Source organism: Mus caroli, unplaced genomic scaffold, assembly GCF_978045245.1.
Source record: "Mus caroli unplaced genomic scaffold, Mus_caroli_1 scaffold_6, whole genome shotgun sequence".
NCBI lineage: Eukaryota > Metazoa > Chordata > Mammalia > Rodentia > Muridae > Mus > Mus caroli.
Genome location: NW_028227261.1, coordinates 13567867 through 13590946, shown reverse-complemented (window position 1 = coordinate 13590946; position 23080 = coordinate 13567867). Strand labels below are relative to the sequence as shown.

At 40.0% G+C, this 23080-nt stretch overlaps 1 protein-coding gene across 4 annotated transcripts in view; it reads left to right on the top strand.

Annotated features, from left to right (window-relative positions):
- The first annotated feature begins 211 nt into the window (after nucleotides 1-211).
- Nucleotides 212-23080, top strand: part of LOC147004156 (oogenesin-2-like) — a 96368-nt gene continuing 73499 nt past the window's right edge. The window contains exons 1-5 of one of the 4 annotated variants that reach the window (XM_085838699.1): nucleotides 212-498; nucleotides 822-1409; nucleotides 2235-2721; nucleotides 3420-3449; nucleotides 3886-3903. In XM_085838699.1, the coding sequence (XP_085694825.1) occupies nucleotides 212-498; nucleotides 822-1409; nucleotides 2235-2721; nucleotides 3420-3449; nucleotides 3886-3903 (1410 nt within the window). Of the gene's footprint in view, nucleotides 499-821; nucleotides 1410-1897; nucleotides 1916-2234; nucleotides 2785-3419; nucleotides 3450-3885; nucleotides 3904-23080 lie in introns of those variants that run through there. The other 3 variants (XM_085838697.1, XM_085838700.1, XM_085838698.1) reach the window with 3 other exon arrangements.

The window sequence follows — 23080 nt, the reverse complement described above, 5'->3', positions numbered from 1 at the left end:
ATATTACCAGGAGGACCTTGAAGGATCTTTGGCAATGAGAAAGATAAAGTTATCTGAATAACAAGGTTTTCAATGTCACCAGACCAGTGATTGGACCACTTCATGGTTTATGTAATTGGGAAGGGGGGATAAGAGGCTTGCTAAAAGTGTTTTAGATGAAATATTTGTTCCTTTGGTTATTTCCTTATCATCTGCTTTTCTGAAAGCTACAATGAGCTTCAAGGACCCACCAACACTCCAGCAGCTGGCAAGAAGAAGCCTGCTGAAATATGAAGCCTTGACCATCTCTGCTCTGCAGAACCTGCCCATGCAATTCTTCCCACCACTCTTCAAGGATGCATTCACCAACAAACATCCTAACATACTAAGGCAGATGGTGGCAGCATGGCCTTTCCCAACCCTTCCTGTGGGAGCCCTGATGGAGATTCCTCACCTGGAGACCCTTAAAGCTGTGCTTGATGGCCTTGATTTGCTAATGTCACAAAAGGATCGACCTAGGTATGTGAGTCCATGGTAGCATGGAGGGATGTGTGTGGATGAGAGCACGTGAATACAGGTCCAAGTTGAATCAGAGGCTTCTGTTTATAGGGGTCAGTATCATCTAGAATGGAAACAAAGAAGCAGGACTGTGGTTTATGTAGAAGAGCTGAGAACAGAGGTAGTCTGTATGCAATGAGTCTGTCACTGCCTCTACCCCAGCCACTAGAGAAATGTAAGATTTCTCTGTTAAATGAAGTGAATTAAGGGAATTTGAATCATGGGTCCTGCAGATTACACATTGTGTCTCCTGTCCTATGAATGTCCTTCTACTTTACCCACAGCAGGTGGAACCTACAAGTGCTTGATTTGCGAGATGCCCACCAGGACTTCTGGGATGGTTGGGCTGGATTACTTCATGAAGTCTGCTCTCAAGATGTCTTTGGCAAGAACCAACCAGTGGGAAATCATCCCAACCTAGGGGGGAAACAGACCGTGACTATAAAGATGAATCTTTCCCTCATGTCCTGCCGTCCCTCCAAATACCTAAAATATTTGTATCGGTGGGCCAAGGAGAGAAAAAAAGGGATACAGGTTATCTGTGAGAAGTTGGAGTTTGGGGCCATTCCTGCCTATGACCCACTGGATATTTTGAAGGTTTTTGATGCAGCCTCAATCCAGGAATTGGCAATAAACATACGCTGGGATATATATACCCTTGCATTGCTAGCCCCTGGCTTGGGCCGGATGAAAAACCTCCAGAAACTCCTTTTCAAGGAAATCTGCATACCTTGGGATAGGCCTTGGAACCTAGAGAAGGAAGCCCTTATTGTTACAGAGATCTTTTCCCAGTTCTCCAAACTGCATAAGCTCCAGCATCTCTATTTGAATGATGTCTACTTCCTGACTGAACGCCTGGACCAAATGCTCAGGTAAGAAAGAACAGAGAGCTTTATCCAGGGGTGAGCAAGGTATTTTGTTGTTGTTTTGCTTTACATTAAATATGAGATTATATAGTGGCTCACAGTCAGTGTTAAATTTATATAGATGTGAGCTTAGCATAATTGATAAAGTACTTTATGCTATTGTTGTATCCCGACTTAGTAAAACCAGACTGTCATGTATGTGCCCATGTTTTTAAAAAAAAAGGTTTCTTGAGAAATCCTGATGATGTGAAAATTGATCTGTAGAATATATGTGATGTTACACCACATGTCCTTTTCTGTCAACTCTGTCCTCGGATCTATATGAACAGTTTCCATTTGCCTCTGACTTCCCATGGGTCAAAGGAAATTTGAGCACACGAAGGGATTGCATAGATGGGAAGCAAGTGAATTACAGTGTTTCATAAGGAAACTTTATGAATAGAACAGAGTCTCTGTGTGGAAGCTTAAACACATTGAGATAAATAATTACAGAGCTGGGGATGGTTCTGAGTGTTTCCCAGTTGATTCTTCTGGGTTCTCCTGTTTATATCACCCGTCCCCAAATATGTTTTGTGCTTACCAGTTTAGAGGGACCTGCAGAGGTGAGGCAGTAGCAGACAGTGACTAAAAATGTACTACCTTGAAGAGCATGAGAGGATTTGTTAGCTCCTCATCAGGGAGCAACTTGGCCTTGACCCTAATAATGGTCTGAGAATGACCTTGGGCTAAGGAGGTTCTGCAACCTTGAAGTCACAGCCTTTTCTCTGCCACTATTGAACTTGAGTAAGGTAAATTCCTTTATCTCTTTTCTCTCTCTCTTTTCCTCTTTAGGTGCTTTGAGAGTCCATTAGAGACCCTTGCTATTACTCACTGCACACTGTCAGAATCAGATATGAGGTATCTGTCCCAGTGTCCAAGCACCCACCAGCTCAAACACCTCGATCTGAGTGGTGTCACCTTCATTTTATGTCATCCATTCCTAGGAAGCCTGCTAGAAAGACTGACAGCTACTCTGCAGACATTAAAATTGAAAGGTTGTATGCTCATGGACTGGCAAATCAGTGACCTCCTGCCTGTGCTGAGCCAGTGTTCCCAGCTCACTGAAGTCGATTTTGTGAAAAACTTCTTGTCCATGGGCAGCCTGAAGAAGCTGCTGCAGCATACTGCCAACCTCACACAGCTGACCCTGGAGAAGTATCCTGCCCCTGATGAAGTCTATGATGACAGTGATGGTGTTACTCCAGACAGATTTGTGCAACTTTGTTCTGAGCTTATGGACACACTCAAGGGTGTAAGGCAGCCAAAGCAGGTCTACTTTGTGAGTAAGATGTGTTTATATTGTCGGAATTTCTGTATTTATAGTTTTGTTGGCAATATATAAGGTGAGGTCATTGCTAGGCTCTGACAAATGGAAGGCAGGTCTCAAGTGACTCATTAGAGGCATAGAACATATGTATTCAAGCATTTTTGGATGTACTTTGGAAAGATAATTATTTCATTTTTTTGAATGTCAGTCAAATTCTTCTGATTTGAGGTAGTTGTGTTGAGATGGAAATCCATGAGCTTATTTTCAGCCTAATGTCTACAGTAAAGACCCATCCTTGAACAGCCACTACATCTGAAAATTGTAGGGCTGCATTCCATCACTTTCTGAGAATGAGGGACCATAGAAGTAGGGGAGGGGATAAAGAGATAGGACATTATAAAGAGCATAATGGACATGAATAGGAGGGCATTGTTTCATTATCCCTGTGGATGGCATCCACCATTTGGCTCTCCCATTAATTCTGCTCTACAGTATGTGGACATATTTTTATGATGTATAAGCCTGCCTTACTGAATCTTGGAGTATTTTTGTATTAGACTGTTATTGTAGCCGCCTGTGGCCATGTGAACTGGGTTCCCCTGAAAGGTGGGCTGGGGCTGAAAGAGATCAGACATGAGAAAAGTATGAGGCCAAGAAAAACTTTTCTGTTCAAAGCCTCTGAAGGTTACGGAGACTCTGCTTATAAAGAGGTAGGCCCGTCCCCTGCCAGTCCATTCTTGGTGCCTGGAGCTAGCCCGTAGGCGATCTACAGGGTGTGTCTCTGGAATGTCTCAAGGACCTTTCTGCAGGATGCAGAGTCTTGGAGAAGAGCAAATAGAGCCACCAAGGTCAGAAGGATCTACCCTAGGTAATCTTCTTAGTGGCAGCAAGGTCAACGTCTGGATCAGCCTGCTTCAAGACTAGGGAGGCTACAGGTTATCACTATTAAGCTGCAGCTCTTTCTTGGGGGAAGTCCTGCAGCCTGATATTTTTTCATTTATCACCACCTTTAGCATTATAATTTGTCATATGTTTTAATCAATCAGTTTTTATAAGAACACGTTTGTTTGTTTGTTTTTAACCTGGCAAGTTCTCAAAGAACATCATACTTGTGTACTGTGCTTAGCTGACCCAATAATCTCATGTGCCCTTGTTTTTGCCTCTTCTGCTCCCTAGATCTTTCAGAGTGTATAATGACACAACATGTTCTTTTCTTGGAGAGACTTTAAATTTTATCCTTCACGAGACCCTATCTGAAATTTTATATATAATCTTTTGAAGATGTGGCTCAGAGGTATACAATGCTTGCTGCTCTTCCTGAGGAGGAGTGTTTGTTTCCCAGAATCCACACCCACCTGCATCTCCAATTCCAAGTGTCTAGTATTTTCCCCTAGTGTCTAGGGACACTTGATTAACCCGAACACACTGAAACACAAAAACTCACATACCTAATTAGAAACAAATGAAAATTAATATTTAAAAATGAAAGTGAATACATCAAAACAAACATTAAATCCCTTTATATATTGGTCAATGCATTGGAATCTTCTGAGCAAAATACAAAAATCTAAAGTAGGTCCACTGGTGATGCACATGTATAATCTTTAGAGCAGAGGATAAGGCTGGGGAATTATGTGTGTTAGTGGTTGAGGGCTATGGCTCCGTCTCAGTGATGAATATGTGCTTTGTATTGTTGGAGGAAATATTAAAAAGATCCCCAAGTTCCCTCACAATACCTGGCTACACTCTGATGTGGAATCACTGCTGCCTGCATGGCTAGCCCCATGCAGCAACCAATCCCAGTCTTCCCAGCTCTGCTTCACTTGCTTCAGAGCTGCCAGTTCCTTTTCAGCCATAAACCACCTGTGGTTAGTTATTCCATATTGCAGTAACCCAGTACATCAAAACTCTAGAAACATAATTAGTCAGATTTATATACCAATAAATTCTAAATTCAGAAGATGCCCACACAATAATTTCAGAGGCAATTGGTACAAGATGCCCACCTAGATTAGACAAGTTATCCAATTATTCTATCCTTAATGATATTAATGCCTACCTGTGTCTATTTAAAGCCATTCAGAATCTGGATCATCTTTTTCTTGCTCTGCCTTTCTTCCTTTTTCCTACATGTCTCCTCAGTGTCCATCTCTCAACTCTTTGCTCTACCCCTTTTTCCCCTGTCCAATCACAAGCTTATTGTTGTATTAATACTTAAAGCAATTGTTCAGGGAAAATTCTGCTATTCTAGATGAAGATTTTGTGGATTCTAGCCATGTCCTTTATGAGGAAGGACAACTTTTAGTACTTTTAGGATGCAGGATTAAATGTTTTACTCTTGAGAAATGGCAGCAGCACATACTCAGCAATCTCTTCCCAGCCCCTGCCATCTTGAATGCCTCTGGAGACAAAAGCCACACAGCTATGTTTTCTTCTTGTTCTTTCCCTCTCTTTCTCTGTCTTTACCCCCCCCCCCCATCTTTCTCTCTGTGTGTGTCTGTGTGTTTATCTCTGTAGCTCTGGCTGTCTGGAAGTCATTTTGGTGACAAGGGTAGCATCCTAGTCATAAGATTCACAGGCAATCTGTGTATGGGGATTAAAGGTATGTACTACTGACCTTTCAGAATAGCTGTGGTCTAGCTGTGATAGGATAGGTTTTCTTGGATGGGTAGAAGAGAACCCAGTTAGAGGCAAACAGGATGGGGATGGGAGAAGGAGCTGCAGAGGGGAGCCTAAGAAAGAGGACATTTGAAATGTAAATAAATAAATTGATCAATAAAGAAAATAAATTTTGATTTTGTCATGGAATATCTTTATTCTTTATCTATGACAATGTAAAGCTTACTATGTACACTAGTATATAGCCTGACATCTATGGTCTTTTAGAATCTGTAAGACATCTGGCCAAGGCCTTCTGGTTCTTACAATCTTATTGAGTAGTTATATGTAATTCTTATAGGTGTGTGTTAATGTGTTTTTGGCTGTTTTGTCTTCCCGCTTTTAATAGTCTGTCTTTGTTTTGTTTTTTAATTTAGTGATTTTTTTTTATTTATGTGACATTAGGACTTTCTATTTTTGTGTGTGTGTCAATTTTTTTTTACATAGAGTGTATTGCTTCAAACATTTTCCACGAATTTACTAACTGAGTTCCCAAAACAAACAAGTTAATGTTAACCATATCCTAGTTTTTTTCCTTATTTTCTATTAGATATTTTCTTAATTACAATTAAAATTTTATCCCTTTTCCCCATTTCCCCTCAAAAAACCCCCCTATCCTGTCTACTCTCCCCCTGCTCACTAAACCACACACTCCTGCTCCCCTGTCCTGGGATTCCCAAACACTGGGATATTGAGCCTTCATTAAAGCAAGGGCCTCTCGTGTCATTGATGTCCAACAAGGCCATACGCTTCTACATATGCAACTGGAGCCATGCATTTCTCTTTATGTACTCTTTGGTTGCGTGTTTAGTCCCTGGGAGTTCTGGGGGTACTGGTTGGTTCATATTGTGATTCCTCCTATGGGGCTGCAAACCCTTTAAGCTCCTTGGGTCCTTTCTCTAGCTCTTTAATTGGGGACCATGTACTCAGTCGAATGGATGGCTTTGAGCATCCACTTCTGTATTTATCAGGCACTGTCAGAGCTTCTCAGGAGACAGCTGTATCAGGCTCTTGTCTGCAAGTATTTGTTGGCATCCACAATAGTGTCTGGGTTTGGTAACTGTATATGGGATTGATCCCCAGGTGGGACAGTGTCTGGATGGCCTTTCCTTCACTTTCTGCTCCAAACTTTGTCTCTGTATCTCCACTCCCCCCTCCCAACCCCCCCCCCCCCGCCATGGGTATTTTGATTTCCCTTTTAAGAAGGACTGAAATATCAGCACTGTGGTCTTTTTTCTTTTTTTCTATGGTCTGTGAATTTTATCTTGGGTATTCCACACATCTGGGCTAATATCTACTTACCAGTGAGTGCATATCATGTGTGTTCTTTTTTGATTGGGTTGACTCACTAAGGATGATATTTTCTAGTTCCATTCATTTGCCTAAGAACTTCATAAATTCATCACTTTTAATAGCTGCACTCCATTGTGCAAATGTACCACATTTTCCGTATCCATTCTTCTGTTTAAGGATATCTGTGTTCTTTCCAGCTTCTGGCTATTATAAATAAGACTGCTATGAAAGTAGTGGAGAATGTGTTCTTATTACATGTTGGAACATCTTTTGGGTGCATGCCCAGAAGTGGCATAGCTGAATTCTCACGTAGTACTATGTCCAATTTTCTGAGGAACCCCAAAACTGATACCCAGAGTGGTTGTACAAGCTTGCAATCCCACCAATAATGGAAGAGTGTTCCTCTTTCTCTGCATCCTTGTCAGTATCTGCTGTCACCTGAGTTTTTGATCTTAGCCATTCTGACTGGTGTAAAATAGAATCTCAGGGTTGTTTTGATTGCATTTCCATGATCACTAAGGATGTTGAACCCTGGTATGATTTTGTTGAAAGCTTTTTCTGGCTATTTGATCTTTGCATACTTTCTTACATAGCGATTATTCTTAGATTTCATCTTTTCTCTTCTTTCTTTTTCTTTTTTTTTTTTTTTTAGATTTCATCTTTTCAAAGTGTCCAAATTTCCTAGACATTTTTGTGTCAGGAACTTTCGTTTAAACATTGTATCAGTTTCTTCTATCATATCTTTTATACATGATATTCTCATGTCCATCTCTTATGCCTTGGCCTCTCAGAAGCCCATATTAAAATTATATGTGACCATGCTTGCCTTTGCTCCCATTCATCATTTCCTTAACTGTATACATTGTGCTGGGCTAGACTTTTCTGAAACAGCTCTTTCTGACAGAGATACAGGGGTCCTGTCTCTCTTCCAACACAGTTTTAAAGTTGTTCTGAGAAATAGTTTTGGAAAGCCCAATCTGGCTGCAACTTTTCTAGACAGCTGAAGTTGTGCTTGAATTTCTGATCTTCATGCCACAAATGCTTGAATTCTGGGGTGATGGGCATATTTAACCATATGCAATGCTGGAGAAAGTGACCCTTGATTTCGTATTTGTTTTTCAAAAACTCTTCCTACTCTGCAACATATTTAGAACGATTGCCTAGTATTAATGGATGCAAGCCATCCTCCTGTCTCAAACTTTTCAGTCACTAATGTAACAGATGACAGACAAAGCTCCCAACTTATTTATCATATATTTAAGAACAGATTTCAGACTTGTAAGATGTTTCAACAAGGTTCTCTGAAGATGTTTTTCAGGAGGTTTGCTGTGGATGTCCCTACTATCAAAGATAAAGTAACACCAACTTGCCTTACACTCAGAATTATGTGGGACACAGTCAAATAGAACTCAGCCTGATGGGTTGGTTCTAAACTGTCATCCAAGTAGGAAAAAGGCTGAGGTAGGAGGATTCCTGAGAGTTGGTGTTTTAAATCAATCTAAGCCTTAGAAACAATCTGTGTCTCAAAGACGCATCTAAGACTGAGTAATGAAGTAGCAAATAAATAAGTACAATACACCAGTGTTGGGCAGGGATTTAGTGAGTGGGCTCTTGAAGCTCAAGCAATTCTCAGGTACTTTTTTTTTTCATAGAGTGAACATCAACCATTTAGACAGTAAACAAAATATATTCATTAATTTGTAGGACTCAGGCATCTAATAAAATTGCAGTTTTAACTTTTCAGGTAGATCTGGAAGAGAGATTTATGAGGAATAGTTGTCACACTGCTTCAGAATCAGAGAAGTCTGTGGGTGTACAGAATCTGAGACTCACTCCTAGGGCCTGGGTTTATCTTCTTCTTATCAGCCCTTACTGCCTGTAGATCACCTTCCTCCACTGGGGTGCTCCATCAGATTCAGAATCATTGGAAAGGAGATGGGACAAAAGAACACAAATTTAGAGTAGTTTAAGAACTGGATGAAGAAACTAGTTTTGATTGTAAATGCAGTGCTTTTGTATATTATGTTCTTGTTGCTGTCATTTGAGAAAAGACCTCACTAAAGTTGCCCTGGCCAGAACTCACTACTTAGATTAGGCTGACCCCAACCCATTGAAATCTTCATGCTTCTTCCTGCAGAGTAATGGGACTAATGACATGTGCTACCCCACCTAGGAATTAAGACAGTTTCAAATCCTTCTGATCAATTTTCATTCTTTTTTCTTTTTAAAAATACTTTATTTACATTTCAAATGTTATCCCCTTTCCTAGTTTCCCCTCTGAAAATCCCCTATCACCTCCTCCCTCCCCCTACTCCCCAACCCATTCCACTTCTATTCCCAGTCCTGGCATTCCCCTATACTGGGGCATAGAACCTTCACAGGACCTAGGGCCTCTCCTCACATTGATGGCCTACTAGGCCATTCTCATCTACATTTCTTTGATTGGTGGTTTAGTACCAAGGAGCCCTGGGGGTACCGATTAGTTCATATTGTTGTTCCTCTATGGGGCTTCAGGCCCCTTCAGCTCCTTGGGTCTTTTCTTTAGCTCCTTCTTAGGGGACCTTGTGCTCTGTCCAATGAATGATTTTGAGCATCTGTTTCTGAATTTGCCATGCAGTGACAAAGGCCGGCAGGAGGCAACTATATCAGGCTCCTGTCTTAAGGCACTTGTTGGCAACTGCCTAGTGTCTGGGTCTGGTGTTTTTTTTTTTTTTTTGTTTGTTTGTTTTTTTTTTTTTTTATGGGATGGATCCCCAAGTGGGCCAGTCTCTGGATGGTCATTCCTTCAGTCTCTGCTCTGAAGTTTGACTCTGTAGATCCTTCCATAGGTATTTTGTTTTCTCTTCTATGAAGGATTCTATGCTTCTGGGCTAATATCGACATATCAGTGAGTGCATATCACATGTGTTTTTCTGTAATTGGGTTACCTCACTCAAGAGGATAGCCTCCAGTTCCATCCATTTGTCCAAGAGTTTCATAAACTCATTTTTTATTTTAATATTTTATATTACATATTTTCTTCATTTACATTTCAAATGCTATCCCAAATGTCCCCTATACCCTCCACCTCCTCTGCTCTCCTACTCACTCACTTCCATTTCTTGGCCCTGGCTTTCCCCTGTACTGGGGCATATAAAGTTTGCAAGACCAAGGGGCCTCTCTTCCCAATGATGGCTGACTAGGCCATCTTCTGCTACATATGCAGCTAGAGACATGAGCTTTGGGGATACTGATTAGTTCATATTGTTGTTCCACCTATAGGGGTGCAGACTCCTTCAGCTCTAGGATACTTTCTCTAGCTCCTACATTGGGGGCCCTGTGTTCCATCCTATACATGACTGTGAGCATCATCTTATGTATTTGCCAGGCAATGGCAAAGCCTCACAGGAGACAGCAATATCAGGGTCCTTTCAGCAAAATCTTGCTAGTGTATGCAATAGTGTCTGCTTTTGGTGGCTGATTATGGGATGGAACCCCGGGTGGTGCAGTCTCTGGATGGTCCATCCTTTCATCTTAGCTCCAAAGATTTGTTTCTGCAACTCCTTCCATGGATATTTTATTTCCTATTCTAGGGAGGAATGAAGTATCCATGAGTTGGTCATCCTTCTTGATTTTCTTGTGTTTTGGAAGTTGTATCTTGGGTATTCGAGGTTTCTGGGCTAATATCCACTTATCAGAGAGTGCATATCAAGTGACTTCTTTTGTGATTTGATTACCTCACTCAGGATGATATCCTCCAGATACATCCATTTGCCCAAGAATTTCATAAATTCATTGTTTTTAATAGCTGCATTGTATTCCATTGTGTAAATGTACCACATATTCTGTATCCATTCCTCTGTTGAGGGACATCTGGATCCTTTCCAGCTTCTGCCTATTATAAATAGAGCCGCTATGAACATAGTGAAGCATGTGTCCTTATTACCAGTTGGAATTTCTTCTGGGTATATATGCCCAGGATAGGGATTGCTGGATCTACCCGGTGTATTATGTCCAGTTTTCTGAGGAACCCACTGACTGATTTCCAGAGTGGTTGTACCAGCCTGTAATCCCACCAGCATTGGAGGAGTGTTCCCCTTTCTCCACATCCTTGCCAGCATCTGCTGTCACCTGAATTTTTGATCCTAGCCATTCTGACAGGTGTGAGGTAGAATCTCAGGGTTGTTTTGATTTGCATTTCCCTGATGATTAAGGATGCTGAATATTTTTCAGGTGCTTCTCTGCCATTCGGTATTACTCAGGTGAGAATTCTTTGTTTACCTCTGAGCACCATTTTTTAATGGGATTATTTGATTTTCTGGAGTTCACCTTTGAGTTCTTTATATATATGGGATATTAGTCCCCTATCTGATTTAGGATTGGTAAAGATCCTTTCCCAATCTGTTGGTGGCCTTTTTGTCTTATTGATAGTGTCTTTTGCCTTACACTAGCTTTGCAATTTTATGAGGTCCCATTTGTCCATTCTTGATCTTACAGCACAAGCCATTGCTATTCTATTCAGGAATTTCCCCCCCTCTGCCCATATCTTCAAGGCTTTTCCCCACTTTTTTCTCTATTAAGTTCAGTGTCTCTTGCCTTATGTGGAGGTCTTTGATACACAGAGATTTGAGCTCTGTAGAAGGAAATAAGAATGGATCTATTCACATTCTTCTACATGATAACCTCCAGTTGTGCCAGCACCATTTGTTGAAAATGCTGTGTTTTTTCCACTGGAAGGTTTTAGCTCCCCTGTCAAAGATCAAGTGACCATAGATGTGTGGGTTCATTGCTGGGTCTTCAATTCTATTCCATTGGCCAACCTGTCTGTCGCTATACTGTACCATGCAGTTTTTATCACAAATGCTCTGTAGTACAGCTTTATGTCAGGCAAGGTGATTCCACCAGAGGTCCTTTTATCATTGAGAAGAGTTTTTGCTATTCAAGTTTTTTTGTTATTCCAGATGAATTTGCAAATTTCCCTTTCTAATTTGTTGAAGAATTGAATTGGAATTTTGATGGGTATTGCATTGAATCTGTAAATTGCTTTTGGCAAGATAAACATTTTTACTATATTGATCCTGCGAATCCATGAGCATGGGAGATATTTCCATCTTCTGAGATCTTTGATTTCTTTCTTCAGAGAGTTGAAGTTCTTATACAGATCTTTCACTTCCTTAGTTAGAGTCACATCAAGGTATTTTATATTATTTGTGTCTATTGAGAAAGTTGTTGTTTTACTAATTTCTTTCTCATTCTGTTTATCCTTTGTGTATAGAAAAGGCACTGATATGTTTGAGTTAATTTTTTATCCAGCTACTGTGCTGAAGCTGTTTATCAGGTTTAGGAGTACTCTGGTGGAATTTTTAGGGTCACTTATATATACTCACATATCATCTTCAAAAAGTGACATTTTGACTTCTTTTCCAATTTGTATTCTCTTGATCTCCTTTTGTTGTCAAATTGCTCTGGCTAGGACTTCAAGTACTGTATTGAATAGGTAGGGAGAAAGTGGGCAGCCTCATCTAGTCCCTGATTTTAGTGGGATTGCTTCTAGCTTCTCTCCATTTATTTGATGTTGGCTACTGGTTTGCTGCAGATTGTTTTGATCATGTTTAGGTATGGGCTTTGAATTCCTGATCTTTCCAAGACTTTTATCATGAAGGTGTGTTGGATTTTGTCAAATGCTTTCTCAGCATCTAACGAGATGATCATGTGATTTTTGTCTTTGAGTTTGTTTAAAAAGTGAATTACATTGATAGATTTCCATATATTGAACCATACTTGCATCCCTGGGATGAAGCCTACTTGATCATGATGGATGTTCGTTTTGATGTATTCTTGAATTCGGTTTGCAAGACTTTTATTGAGTATTTTTGCATTGATATTCATAAGGGAAATTGGTTGGAAATTCCCCTTCTTTGTTGGATCTTTGTGTGGTTTAGGTATCAGAGTAATTGTGGCTTCATAGAATGAACTGGGCAGAGTATCTTCTGTTTCTATTTGGTAGAATAGTTTGAGGAGTATTGGAATTAGGTCCTCTTTGAAGGTCTGATACAACTCTGTACTAAACCCATCTGGTCCTGGGCTTTTTTTGGTTGGGAGACTATTAGTGACTTTCTCTTTCTCTAGGTGATATGGGACTGTTTAGATCTTCAATCTGATCTTGATGTAACTTTGGAACCTGGTATCTGTCTAGAAAATTGTCAATTTCAACCAAGTTTTGCAGTTTTCTTGAGTATAGGCTTTTGTAGTAGGATCTGGTGATATTTATTTATTTATTTATTTATTTATTTATTTATTTTGGATTTCTTCAGTTTCTGTTGTTATATCTCTCTTTTCATTTCTGATTTTGTTAATTATGATACTGTCCCTGTGCCTTCTAGTATTCTGGCTAGGGGTTTATCTATCTTATTGATTTTCTCAAAGAACCAGCTGCTGGTTTGGTTGATTCTCTGTATAGTTCTTTTTGTTTCCACTTGGTTGATTTCAGGACTTAGCTTGATTATTTCCTGCAGTCTACTCCTCTTTGGTGAATATGCTTCCTTTTGTTTTAGGGCTTTCAGGCAGGCTGTCAAGCTGCTACGTTGTGATTGTTCTAGCTTGTTTTTGGAGGCACTCAGAGCTAAAAGTTTTCCTATTAGGACTGCTTTCATTGTGTCCTATAAGTTTGGGTATGTTGTGGCTTCGTTTTCATTAAACTCTAAAAAGTCGTTAACTTCTTTCTTTATTTCTTCCTTGACCAAGTTATCATTGAGTATAGTGTTGTTTCACCTTCATGTGTTTGTTAGTTTTCTGTTATTTATATTGTTATTGAAGATCAGCCTTAGCTCATGGTGATCTGATAGGGTGCATGGAATTGCTTGAATAATTTTGTATCTGTTGAGGCCTGTTTGGTGTCATTTTTGGAGAAGGTACCATGAGGTGCTGAGAAGAAGTTATATGCTTTTAGGGTAAAATGTTCTATAGATATCCATTAAATCCATTTGTTTCATAACATCTGATAGTTTCACTGTGTCTCTGTTTAATTTCTCTCTCTCTCTCTCTTTTTAATGTATTTTAAGGCATATTTTTAAACAATTTTTATTAGATATTTTTTTCATTTACATTTCAAATGCTACCCTGAAAGTGGGTATACCCATACCTCCCTCCTCCCCATCCCACCTACTCCCACTTCCTGGCCATGACATTCCCTATACTGGGCATATAATCTTTGCAAGACCAAGGGCCTCTCCTCCCAATGATGGCAGACTAGGCCATCTTCTGGTACATATGCAGCTAGAGACACTAGCTCAGGGGGTACTGGTTAGCTCATATTGTTGTTCCTCATATAGGGTTACAGACCCCTTAAGCTCCTTGGGTACTTTCTCTAGCTCTTCCACTGGGGGGCTTGTGTTGCACCCAATAGATTACTATGAGCATCCACTTCTGTATTTCCCAGGCACTGGCATAGCCTCACAAGAGACAGCTATATCAAGGTACATTCAGCAAAATCTTGCTGGAATACCCAATTGTGTGTGCATTTGGTGGCTGATTATGAGATGGATCCCCAGGTGGGGCAGTCTCTGAATAGTCCTTCCTTCCATCTCATCTCAAAATTTTGTCTCTGTAACTCCTTCCATGGGTAGTTTGCTCCCCATTCTAAGGAGAAATGAAGTATTCACACTTTGGTCTTCCTTCTTCTGGAGTTTCATGTGTTTTGCAAATTATTTCTTGGGTATTCTAAGTTTCTGGGCTAATATCCACTTATCAGTGAGTGCATATCATGTTAGTTCTTTTGTGATTGGGTTATCTCACTCAGGATGATATCCTCCAGATCCATCTATTGGCCTATGAATTTCATAAATTCATTGTTTTTTTCCTGAAATATTTTTATTATATATTTTCTTCATTTACATTTCAAATGCTATTCTAAAAGTCCCTTATACCCTTTCCCCACCCTGCTCTCCAAACCACCCATTCCCACTTCCTGGCCCTGGTATTCCCCTGTATTGGGGTGTATAATCTTAGCAAGACCAAGGGCCTCTCCTCCCAATGATGGCCGATTGGGTCATCTTCTGCTCCATATGCAGCTAGAGACATGAGCTCAGGGGTTACTGGTTAGTTCATATTGCTGTTCCTCCTATAGGGTTATAAACCCCTTCAGTTCCTTGGGTACTTTCTCTAGCTCATCCATTTGAGGCCATTTTTTTTCCATCCAATAGATGACTATGAGCATCCACTTTTGTATTTCCCAGGCACTGGCATAGCCTCATATGAGACAGCTGTACCAGGCTACCTTCAGAAAAATCTTGCTGGCATATGAAATAGTATCTGGGTTTGGTGGCTGATTATGGGATGGATCCCCAGGTTGCGTAGTCTCTGGCTAGTCCATCCTATCGTCTTAGCTGCAAAGTTCATCACTGTAACTCCTTCTATGGGTATTTTGTTCCCTATTACAAGGAGGGATGAAGTATACACACTTTGGTTTTCCTTCTTCTTGAGTTTCATGGTTTTTTTTTTTCAAATTCTGTCTTGGGTATTCTGAGTTTCTGGGCTAATATCCACTTATTAGTGAGTGCATATCATGTGAATTCTTTTGTGATTGGATTACCTCACTCAGGATGATAACCTCCAGATACATCCATTTGCTTAAGAAATTCATAAATTCATTGTTTTTATAGCTGAGTAGTACTCCATTGTGTAAATGTACCCCATTTTCTGTATCTATTCCTCTGTTGAGGGACGTCTGGCTTCTGTACAGCTTCTGGCTATTATAAATGAGGCTGCTATGAACATAGTGGAGCATGTGTTCTTATTACCAGTTGGAACATCTTCTGGAAATATGCCCAGGAGAGGTATAGTTGGATCTTCTGGTAGTACTATGTCCAATTTTCTGAGGAACCTCCAGTCTGACTTCCAGAGTGGTTGTACAAGCTTGCAATCCCAACAGCAATGGAGGAGTGTTCATATTTCTCCATATCCTAGCCAGCATCTGATTCAGCTAAATTTTTGACCTTACCAATTCTGACTGGAGTGAGGTGTAATCTCAAGGTCGTTTTGATTTGTATTTCCCTGATGATTAAGGATGTTGAACATTTTTTCAAGTGCTTCTCAGCCCTTTGGTATTCCTCAGTTGAGAATTTTTATTTAGCTCTGTAGCCCATTTTTTAATGGGGTTATTTGAATTTCTGGAGTCCAGTTTCTTCTTTTTTTAATTTTTATTTTTTATTAGGTATTTTCCTCATTTACATTTCCAATGCTATCCCAAAAGTCCCCCATATCCTCCCCACCACTCCCCTACCCAACCACTCCCACTTTTTGGCCCTGGCATTCCCCTGTACTGGGGCATATAAAGTTTGCAAGTCCAATGGGCCTCTCTTTTCAGTGATGGCCGACTAAGCCATCTTTTGATACATATGCAGCTATAGTCAAGAACTCCGGGGTACTGGTTAATTCATAATGTTGTTGCACTTATAGGGTTGCAGAGCCCTTTAGCTCCTTGGGTATTTTCTCTATCTCCTCCATTGGAGGCCCTGTTATCCATCCAATAGCTGACTGTGAGCATCCACTTATGTGTTTGGTAGGCCCCAGCATACTCTCACTAGAGACAGCTATATCTGGGTACTATCAGCACAATCTTGCTAGTGTATGCAATGATGTCAGCGTTTGGAGGCTGATTATCGGATGGATCCCTGGATATGGCAGTTTTTAGATGGTCCATGCTTTTGTCTTAGCTCCAAACTTTGTCTCTGTAACTCCTTCCATGGGTATTTTGTTCCCAATTCTAAGAAGGGTCAAAGTGTCCACACTTTGGTCTTTGTTCTTCTTGAGATTTGTGTTTTGTAAATCGTAACTTATAGCTTGGGTATTCTAAATTTCTGGGATAATATCCACTCAATATCAATGAGTACATATCATTTGACTTCTTTTGTGATTGGGTTACCTCACTCAGGATAATGCCCTCCAGGTCCAACCATTTGCCTAGGAATTTCATAAACTCATTCTTTTTAATAACTGAGTAGTACTCCATTGTGTAAATGTACCACATTTTTTTCCATTCCTCTGTTGAGCGGCATCTAGGTTCTTTCCAGCTTCTGGCTATTATAAATAAGGCTGCTATGAACATAGTGGAGCATGTTTCTTTCTTACTAGTTGGGACATCTTCTGGATATGCCCAGGAGAGGTATTGCAGGATCCTCCAGTAGTACCATGTCCAAATTTCTGAGAAAGTGCCAGACTGATTTCCAAAGTGGTTGTAGAAGCTTGCAATCCCACGAAGAGTGGAGGAGTGTTCCTCTTTCTCCACATCCTTGCCAGCATCTGCTGTCACCTGAATTTTTGATCTTAGCCATTTTGACTGGTATGAGATGGAATTAAGGGTTGTTTTGATTTGCATTTCCCTGATGATTAAGGATGCTGAATATTTTTTCAGGTGCTTCTCAGCCATTCGGTATTCCTCAGGTGAGAATTCTTTGTTTAGCTCTGAGCCCCATTTTTTAATGGGGTTATTTGATTTTCTGGAGTCCACCTTCTTGAGTTCTTTATATATATATATTGGATATTAGTCCTCTATCTGATTTAGGATAGGTAAAGATCCTTTCCCAATCTGTTGGTGGCCTTTTTGTCTTATTGATGGTGTCTTTTGCCTTACAGAAGCTTTGTAATTTCATGAGGGCCCATTTGTCAATTCTTCTTCTTACAGCACAAGCCATTGCTGTTCTGTTTAGGAATTTTCCCCCTGTGACCATATCTTCGAGGCTTTTCCCTATTTTCTCCCCTATTAATTTCAGTGTCTCTGGTTTTATGTGGAGGTCTTTGACCAATTAGACTTGACTTTTGTACAAGGAGATAAGAATGGATCAATTCCCATTCTTCTACATGATAATGGCAATTTGTACCAGCACCATTTGTCGAAAATGCTGTCTTTTTTTTTTTTTAATGGATGGTTCTAGCTCCCTTGTCAAAGATCAAGTGACCATAGGTGTGTGGATTCATTTCTGAGTCTTCAATTCTATTCCATTGATCGACCTGTCTGTCATTTTTCTGCTACCATGCAGTATTTATCACAATTGTGCTGTATCACAGCTTAAGGTCAGGCATGGTGATTCCACCAGAGGTTCTTTTATTGTTGAGAATTGTTTTTGCTATCCTACATGTTTTATTATTCCAGATGAATTTGCAAATTGCCCTTTCTAACTCAGTGAAGAATTGAGTTGGAATTTTTATGGGGATTGCATTGAATTTGTAGATTGCTTTTGACAGGATAGCCATTGTGAATATATTGATCCTGCCAATCCATGAGCAGGGGGGATCTTTCCATCTTCTTCCCATCTTCAATTTGTTTTTCAGAGACTTGAAGTTCTTTTCTTACAGATCTTTCACTTCATTAGTTGGAGTCACATCAAGGTATTTTATATTATTTGTGACTATTGTGAAGGGTGTTGTTTCCCTAACTTCTTTCTCATCCTGTTTATCCTTTGTGTAGAGAAAGGCCATTGATTTATTTGACTTAATTCTATATCCAGCAAATGCACAGAAGCAATTTATCAGGTTAAGGAGTTCTCTGGTGGAATTTTTACAGTCACTTATATATACTCGCATATCATCTGCAAAAGTGATATTTTGACTTCTCCCTTTCCAAATTGTATCCCCTTGATCTCCTTTTGTTGTCGAATTGCTCTGACTAGGACTTCAAATACTGTATTGAGTAGGTAGGGAGAAAGTGGGCAGCCATATCTAGTCCCTGATTTTAGTGTTATTGCTTCGAGTTTCTCTCCATTTAGTTTGATGTTGGCTACTGGTTTGCTGTAGATTGCTTTTTTCTGATTTTGCATTACTTTTTATCAAGAAGGGGTGTTGGATTTTGTCAAATGCTTTCTCAGCATCTAATTAGATGATCATGTGGTTTTTGTCTCTGTGTTTGTTTATATAGTGGATTATGTTGATGGATTTCCATATATTAAACCATCCCTACATCCCTGGGATGAAGCCTACTTGGTCATGATGGATGATTATTTTGATGTGTTCTTGGATTCTGTTTGAGAGGATTTTATTGAGTATTTTTGCATTGATATTCATAAGGGAAATTTGTCTGAAGTTCTCTTTCTTTTTTGGATCTTTGTGTGGTTTAGGTATCAGAGTAATTGTGGCTTCATAGAATAAATTGGGTAGAGCATCTTCTGTTTCTATTTTGTGGAATAGTTGGAGGAGAGTTGTAATTAGGTCTTCTTTGAAGGTCTGATAGAACTCTGCACTAAACCCATCTGGTCCTGGGCTTTTTTTTTGGTTGGGAGACTATTGATGACTACTATTTCTTTAGCCGAAATGGGACTGTTTAGATCGTTAATCTGATGCTGATTTAACTTTGGTACCTGGTATCTGTCTAGGAAGTTTTCCATTTCATGCAGATTTTCTAGTTTTGTTGAGTATAGCCCTTGGTCCTAGGATCTGATGATGTTTTGGATTTCCTCAGGTTCTTTTGTTATTTCTCCTTTTTCATTTCTGATGTTCTTAAGTAGGATACTGTCCATGAGCCCTCTAGTTAGTTTGGCTAAGAATTTTTCTATCTTGTTGATTTTCTCAAAGAATCAGTTCCTCGTTTGGTTGATTCTTTGAATTGTTTTTGATTCTACTTGGTTGATTTCAGCACTGAGATTGATTATTTCCTGCCCTCTATTCCTTTTGTGTGAATTTGCTTCCTTTATTTCTAGAGCTTCTAGGTGTGCTGTCTGGCTGCTAGTTTATGCTTTCTCTAGTTGCTTTCTGGAGTCATTAGGGCTATGAGTTTTCCTCTTCGGACTGCCTTCATTGTGTCCCATAATTTTGGGTATGTTGTGGCTTCATTTTCATTAAACTCTAAAAAGTCTTTAATTTTTTTCTTTATTTCATCCTTGACCAAGGTATCATTGAGTAGATTGTTGTTCAGTTTCCATGTGAATGTAGGCTTTCTATTATTTATGTTGTTGTTGAAGATCAGCCTTAGTCCATGGTGGTCTGATAGGATGCATGGGACAATTTCAATATTTTTGTATCTGTTAAGGCCTGTTTTTTGACCAATTATATGGAAGAGATACCATGTGGTGCTGAGAAGAAGGTATATCCTTTGTTTTAGGATAAAATGTTCTGTAGATATCTATTAAATCCATTAGTTTCATAACCTCTGTTAGTGTCCATGTGTCTCTGTTTAGTTTTTGTTTCCAGGATCTGTCCATTGGTGAGAGTGGGGTGTTGAAGTCTCCCACTATTATTGTGTGAGGTGCAATGTGTGCTTTGAGCTTTACTAAAGGTTCTTTAATGAATGTGGCTGCCCTTTTATTTAGAGAAAAGATATTCAGTATTGAGAGTTCATCTTGGTAGATTTTACCTTTGATGAGTATGAAGTGCTCCTCCTTGTCTTTTTTGATAACTTAGGGTTAGTAGTCAATTATATTTGATATTAGAATGGCTACTCCAGCTTATTTCTTCGGACAATTTGCTTGGAAAATTGTTTTCCGGCCTTTTACTTTGAGGTAGTGTCTGTCTTTTTTCCTGAGGCGCGTTTCCTGTAAGCTTCAAAATGTTGGGTCCTGTTTGTGTAGCCAGTTTATTAGTCTATGTCTTTTTATTGGGGAATTTGAGTCCATTTATGTTAAGATAAATTAAAGAAACATAATTGTTGCTTCCTGCTATTTCTGTTGTTAAAGTTGGGATTCTGTTCTTGTGGTTGTCTTCTTTTAGGTTTGTTGAAGGATTACTTTCTTGCTTTTTCTAAGGTGTAGTTTCTGTCCTTGTGTTTGTGTTTTCCTTTTATTATCCTTTGAAGGGCTGGATTCATGGAAAGGTATTAGGTGAATTCTGTTTTATCATGGAATACTTTGGTTTCTCCATCTATGGTAATTGAGTGTTTTGCTTGGTATAGTAGCCTTGCGTGGCATTTGTGTTCTCTTAGTGTCTGTATAGCATCTGTCTAGGATCTTCTGGCTTTCATAGTCTCTGGTAAGTAGTCTGGTGTAATTCTAATAAGCCTGCCTTTATATGTTACTTGACATTTCCTCCTTACTTCTTTAATATTCTGTCTTTATTTAGTTCATTTGTTGTTCTGATTATTTTGAGTTGGGAGAAATTTCTTTTCTGGTCCAGTCTATTTGGAGTTCTGTCGGCTTCTTGTATGTTCATGGGTATCACTTTCTTTAAGTTTTGGAAGTTTTCTTCTATAATTTTGTTGAAGATATTTGCTGGCCCTTTAAGTAGAAAATTTTCACTTTGGTCTACTCCTATTATCCATAGGATTGTTCTTCACATTGTGTCCTGGATTTCCTGGTTGTTTTGAGTTAGGATCTTTTTGCATTTTGCATTTTCTTTGATTGTTCGGCCCATGTTCTCTATGGAATCTTCTGCACCTGAGATTCTCTCTTCCATCTCTTGCATTCTGTTGCTGATGCTCACATCTATGGTTCCTGATTTCTTTCCTAGGGTTTCTATCTCCAGAATTGTCTCCCTTTGGGTTTTCTTCATTTTTTCTACTTCCCTTTTTACATCTTGGATTTTTCTGTTCAATTCCATCACCCATTTGCTTGTGTTTTCCTCTAATTCTTTAAGGACTTCTACCTCTTTAGCACAGTTTTCCTGTATTTCTTTAAGTGAGTTATTAATGTCCTTTTAAATTCTTTTACCAACATCATGAGATATGATTTTAAATCCATGTCTTGCTTTTCAGGTGTGTTGGGGGTATCGAGGACTGGCTGAGGTGGGAGTGTTGGGTTCTGATGATGGTGAGTTGATCTTGGTTTCTTTTTGTAAGATTCTTACATTTGCATTTCACCATCTGGTAATCTTTGGCGTTAGTTGTTATAGTTGTCTCTGGTTGGAGCTTGTTCCTCCTGTGATTCTGTTAGCCTCTGTCAGCCGTCCTGGGAGTTCAGCTCTCTCCTGAGTCTCAGGGGTCAGAGTACTGTCTGCAGACAAGCTCTTTTCTTGCAGTGAAGGTGCACAGAGGTTTGGTGTTAAGACCTGCCTCCTGGCTAAAGATGAAGGCTTGAAATAGGGCCTGTCTCAGAAGATGTGCTGCCTCTGCAGTCTGCACTCTCACCTGCACAGACTGGTCTTTGAGGCACCCGGGACACAAGATGACTCCGTCACCTGCTCCGGCAGTCCAAGTCCTACTAGGCGGACTCCTCTACTCTGGCATGGAAGGTGCCTGGATGTCTGTAGCCCGAAAATAGTTCTGTCCCAGAAGCTGTGTCTGCAGACTGCTCTCTCACCCTTCCCAGTCCACAAGCTGACCTGTGCAGACTGATCTCAGAGGGTTCTGGGACACAAGATGGCTCCCTCACCTGCTCTGGCAGTCAGAGCCCTCCCAGGTGGACACCTCTCCTCTGGTGGAAACAAAACAGCCCTTCTTGACAGAGATCCAAGGGTGCTGTCTCTTTACAAACACAGTTTCAAAATTGTTTTGAAAAACAGTTTTGGAATGAATGCATTCAAGGCCACACAAACTGGCTTCCTGAGTGGGAGGCTGGAGCTGTAAGGGAGTAAATAGTGAGAGAAGAAATGAGACCACAACAGATCAAGGCCCAATGTTTTCTAAGAGTCTGTGCTTGTGAAGAGGGGAGGCCCATCCCCTTCCAAGCCAGGCTTCTTGATTCTTTGTCGCCAAGATGTTTGCACTAGTCTGCCAGAGATGTTAGCATGAGGTTGCCAATTCCACAGGTTGGAAGCTATCTCAGAAATATCTTAGGAAGACAGGTTCAGCCTCTCAGTGGGTAGTGGCACTCTGGTGACTGAGCAATAGAAAGGAAGACTTCACCCCAGGAGGTCTTATTCACAGTGGCAACATAGATCTGAATCTGCCTGCTCAAGGCTGAGGAAGGCTACATTGGAAAGCCCAGTCTGGCTATAACCTTGCTAGATAGCCAAAGTTGTGCTTTAATTTCTGATCCTCATGCCACAAATGCTTGAATTATGGGATGACAGGCATATCTAAAGGTATCCAGTTTATGCAATGCTGGAGAAAGTGACCCTGAGGTTGTAATTTATTTTTAAAGTCTCTTTGTACTCTGCTACATATTGACAACCTATGCCTACTGATAATGGATTCAAACCATCCTCCTGCCTCAGCCATTTGAGTACCCAACAAAGCCAATGAGTGATGGATACTCCCAATTTAGGTATTATATATTTCAGAACAGATTTCACAGTTGTAATAAGTTTTTTCCATAAGCTTCTCTGAAGATTTTTTTTTTTTTTTAGATTTGGTCTGCATGTCCCTAATTCAAAGATAGGGTAACAGCAACTTGACATAGTCAGAATTATGTGGGACACAGGCGAATAAAGCTCAGCGTGGTGGGTTGGCTTTAAATTGACATCCTAGTAGGAAGAAGGCTGAGGTAGGAGGATTCCTCAGAGGTGGTGTTTGAAATCAATCTAAGCCATAGAAAAAGACTGTGTCTCAAAGATACATTGAAGACTAAGTAAACAAGCAGAA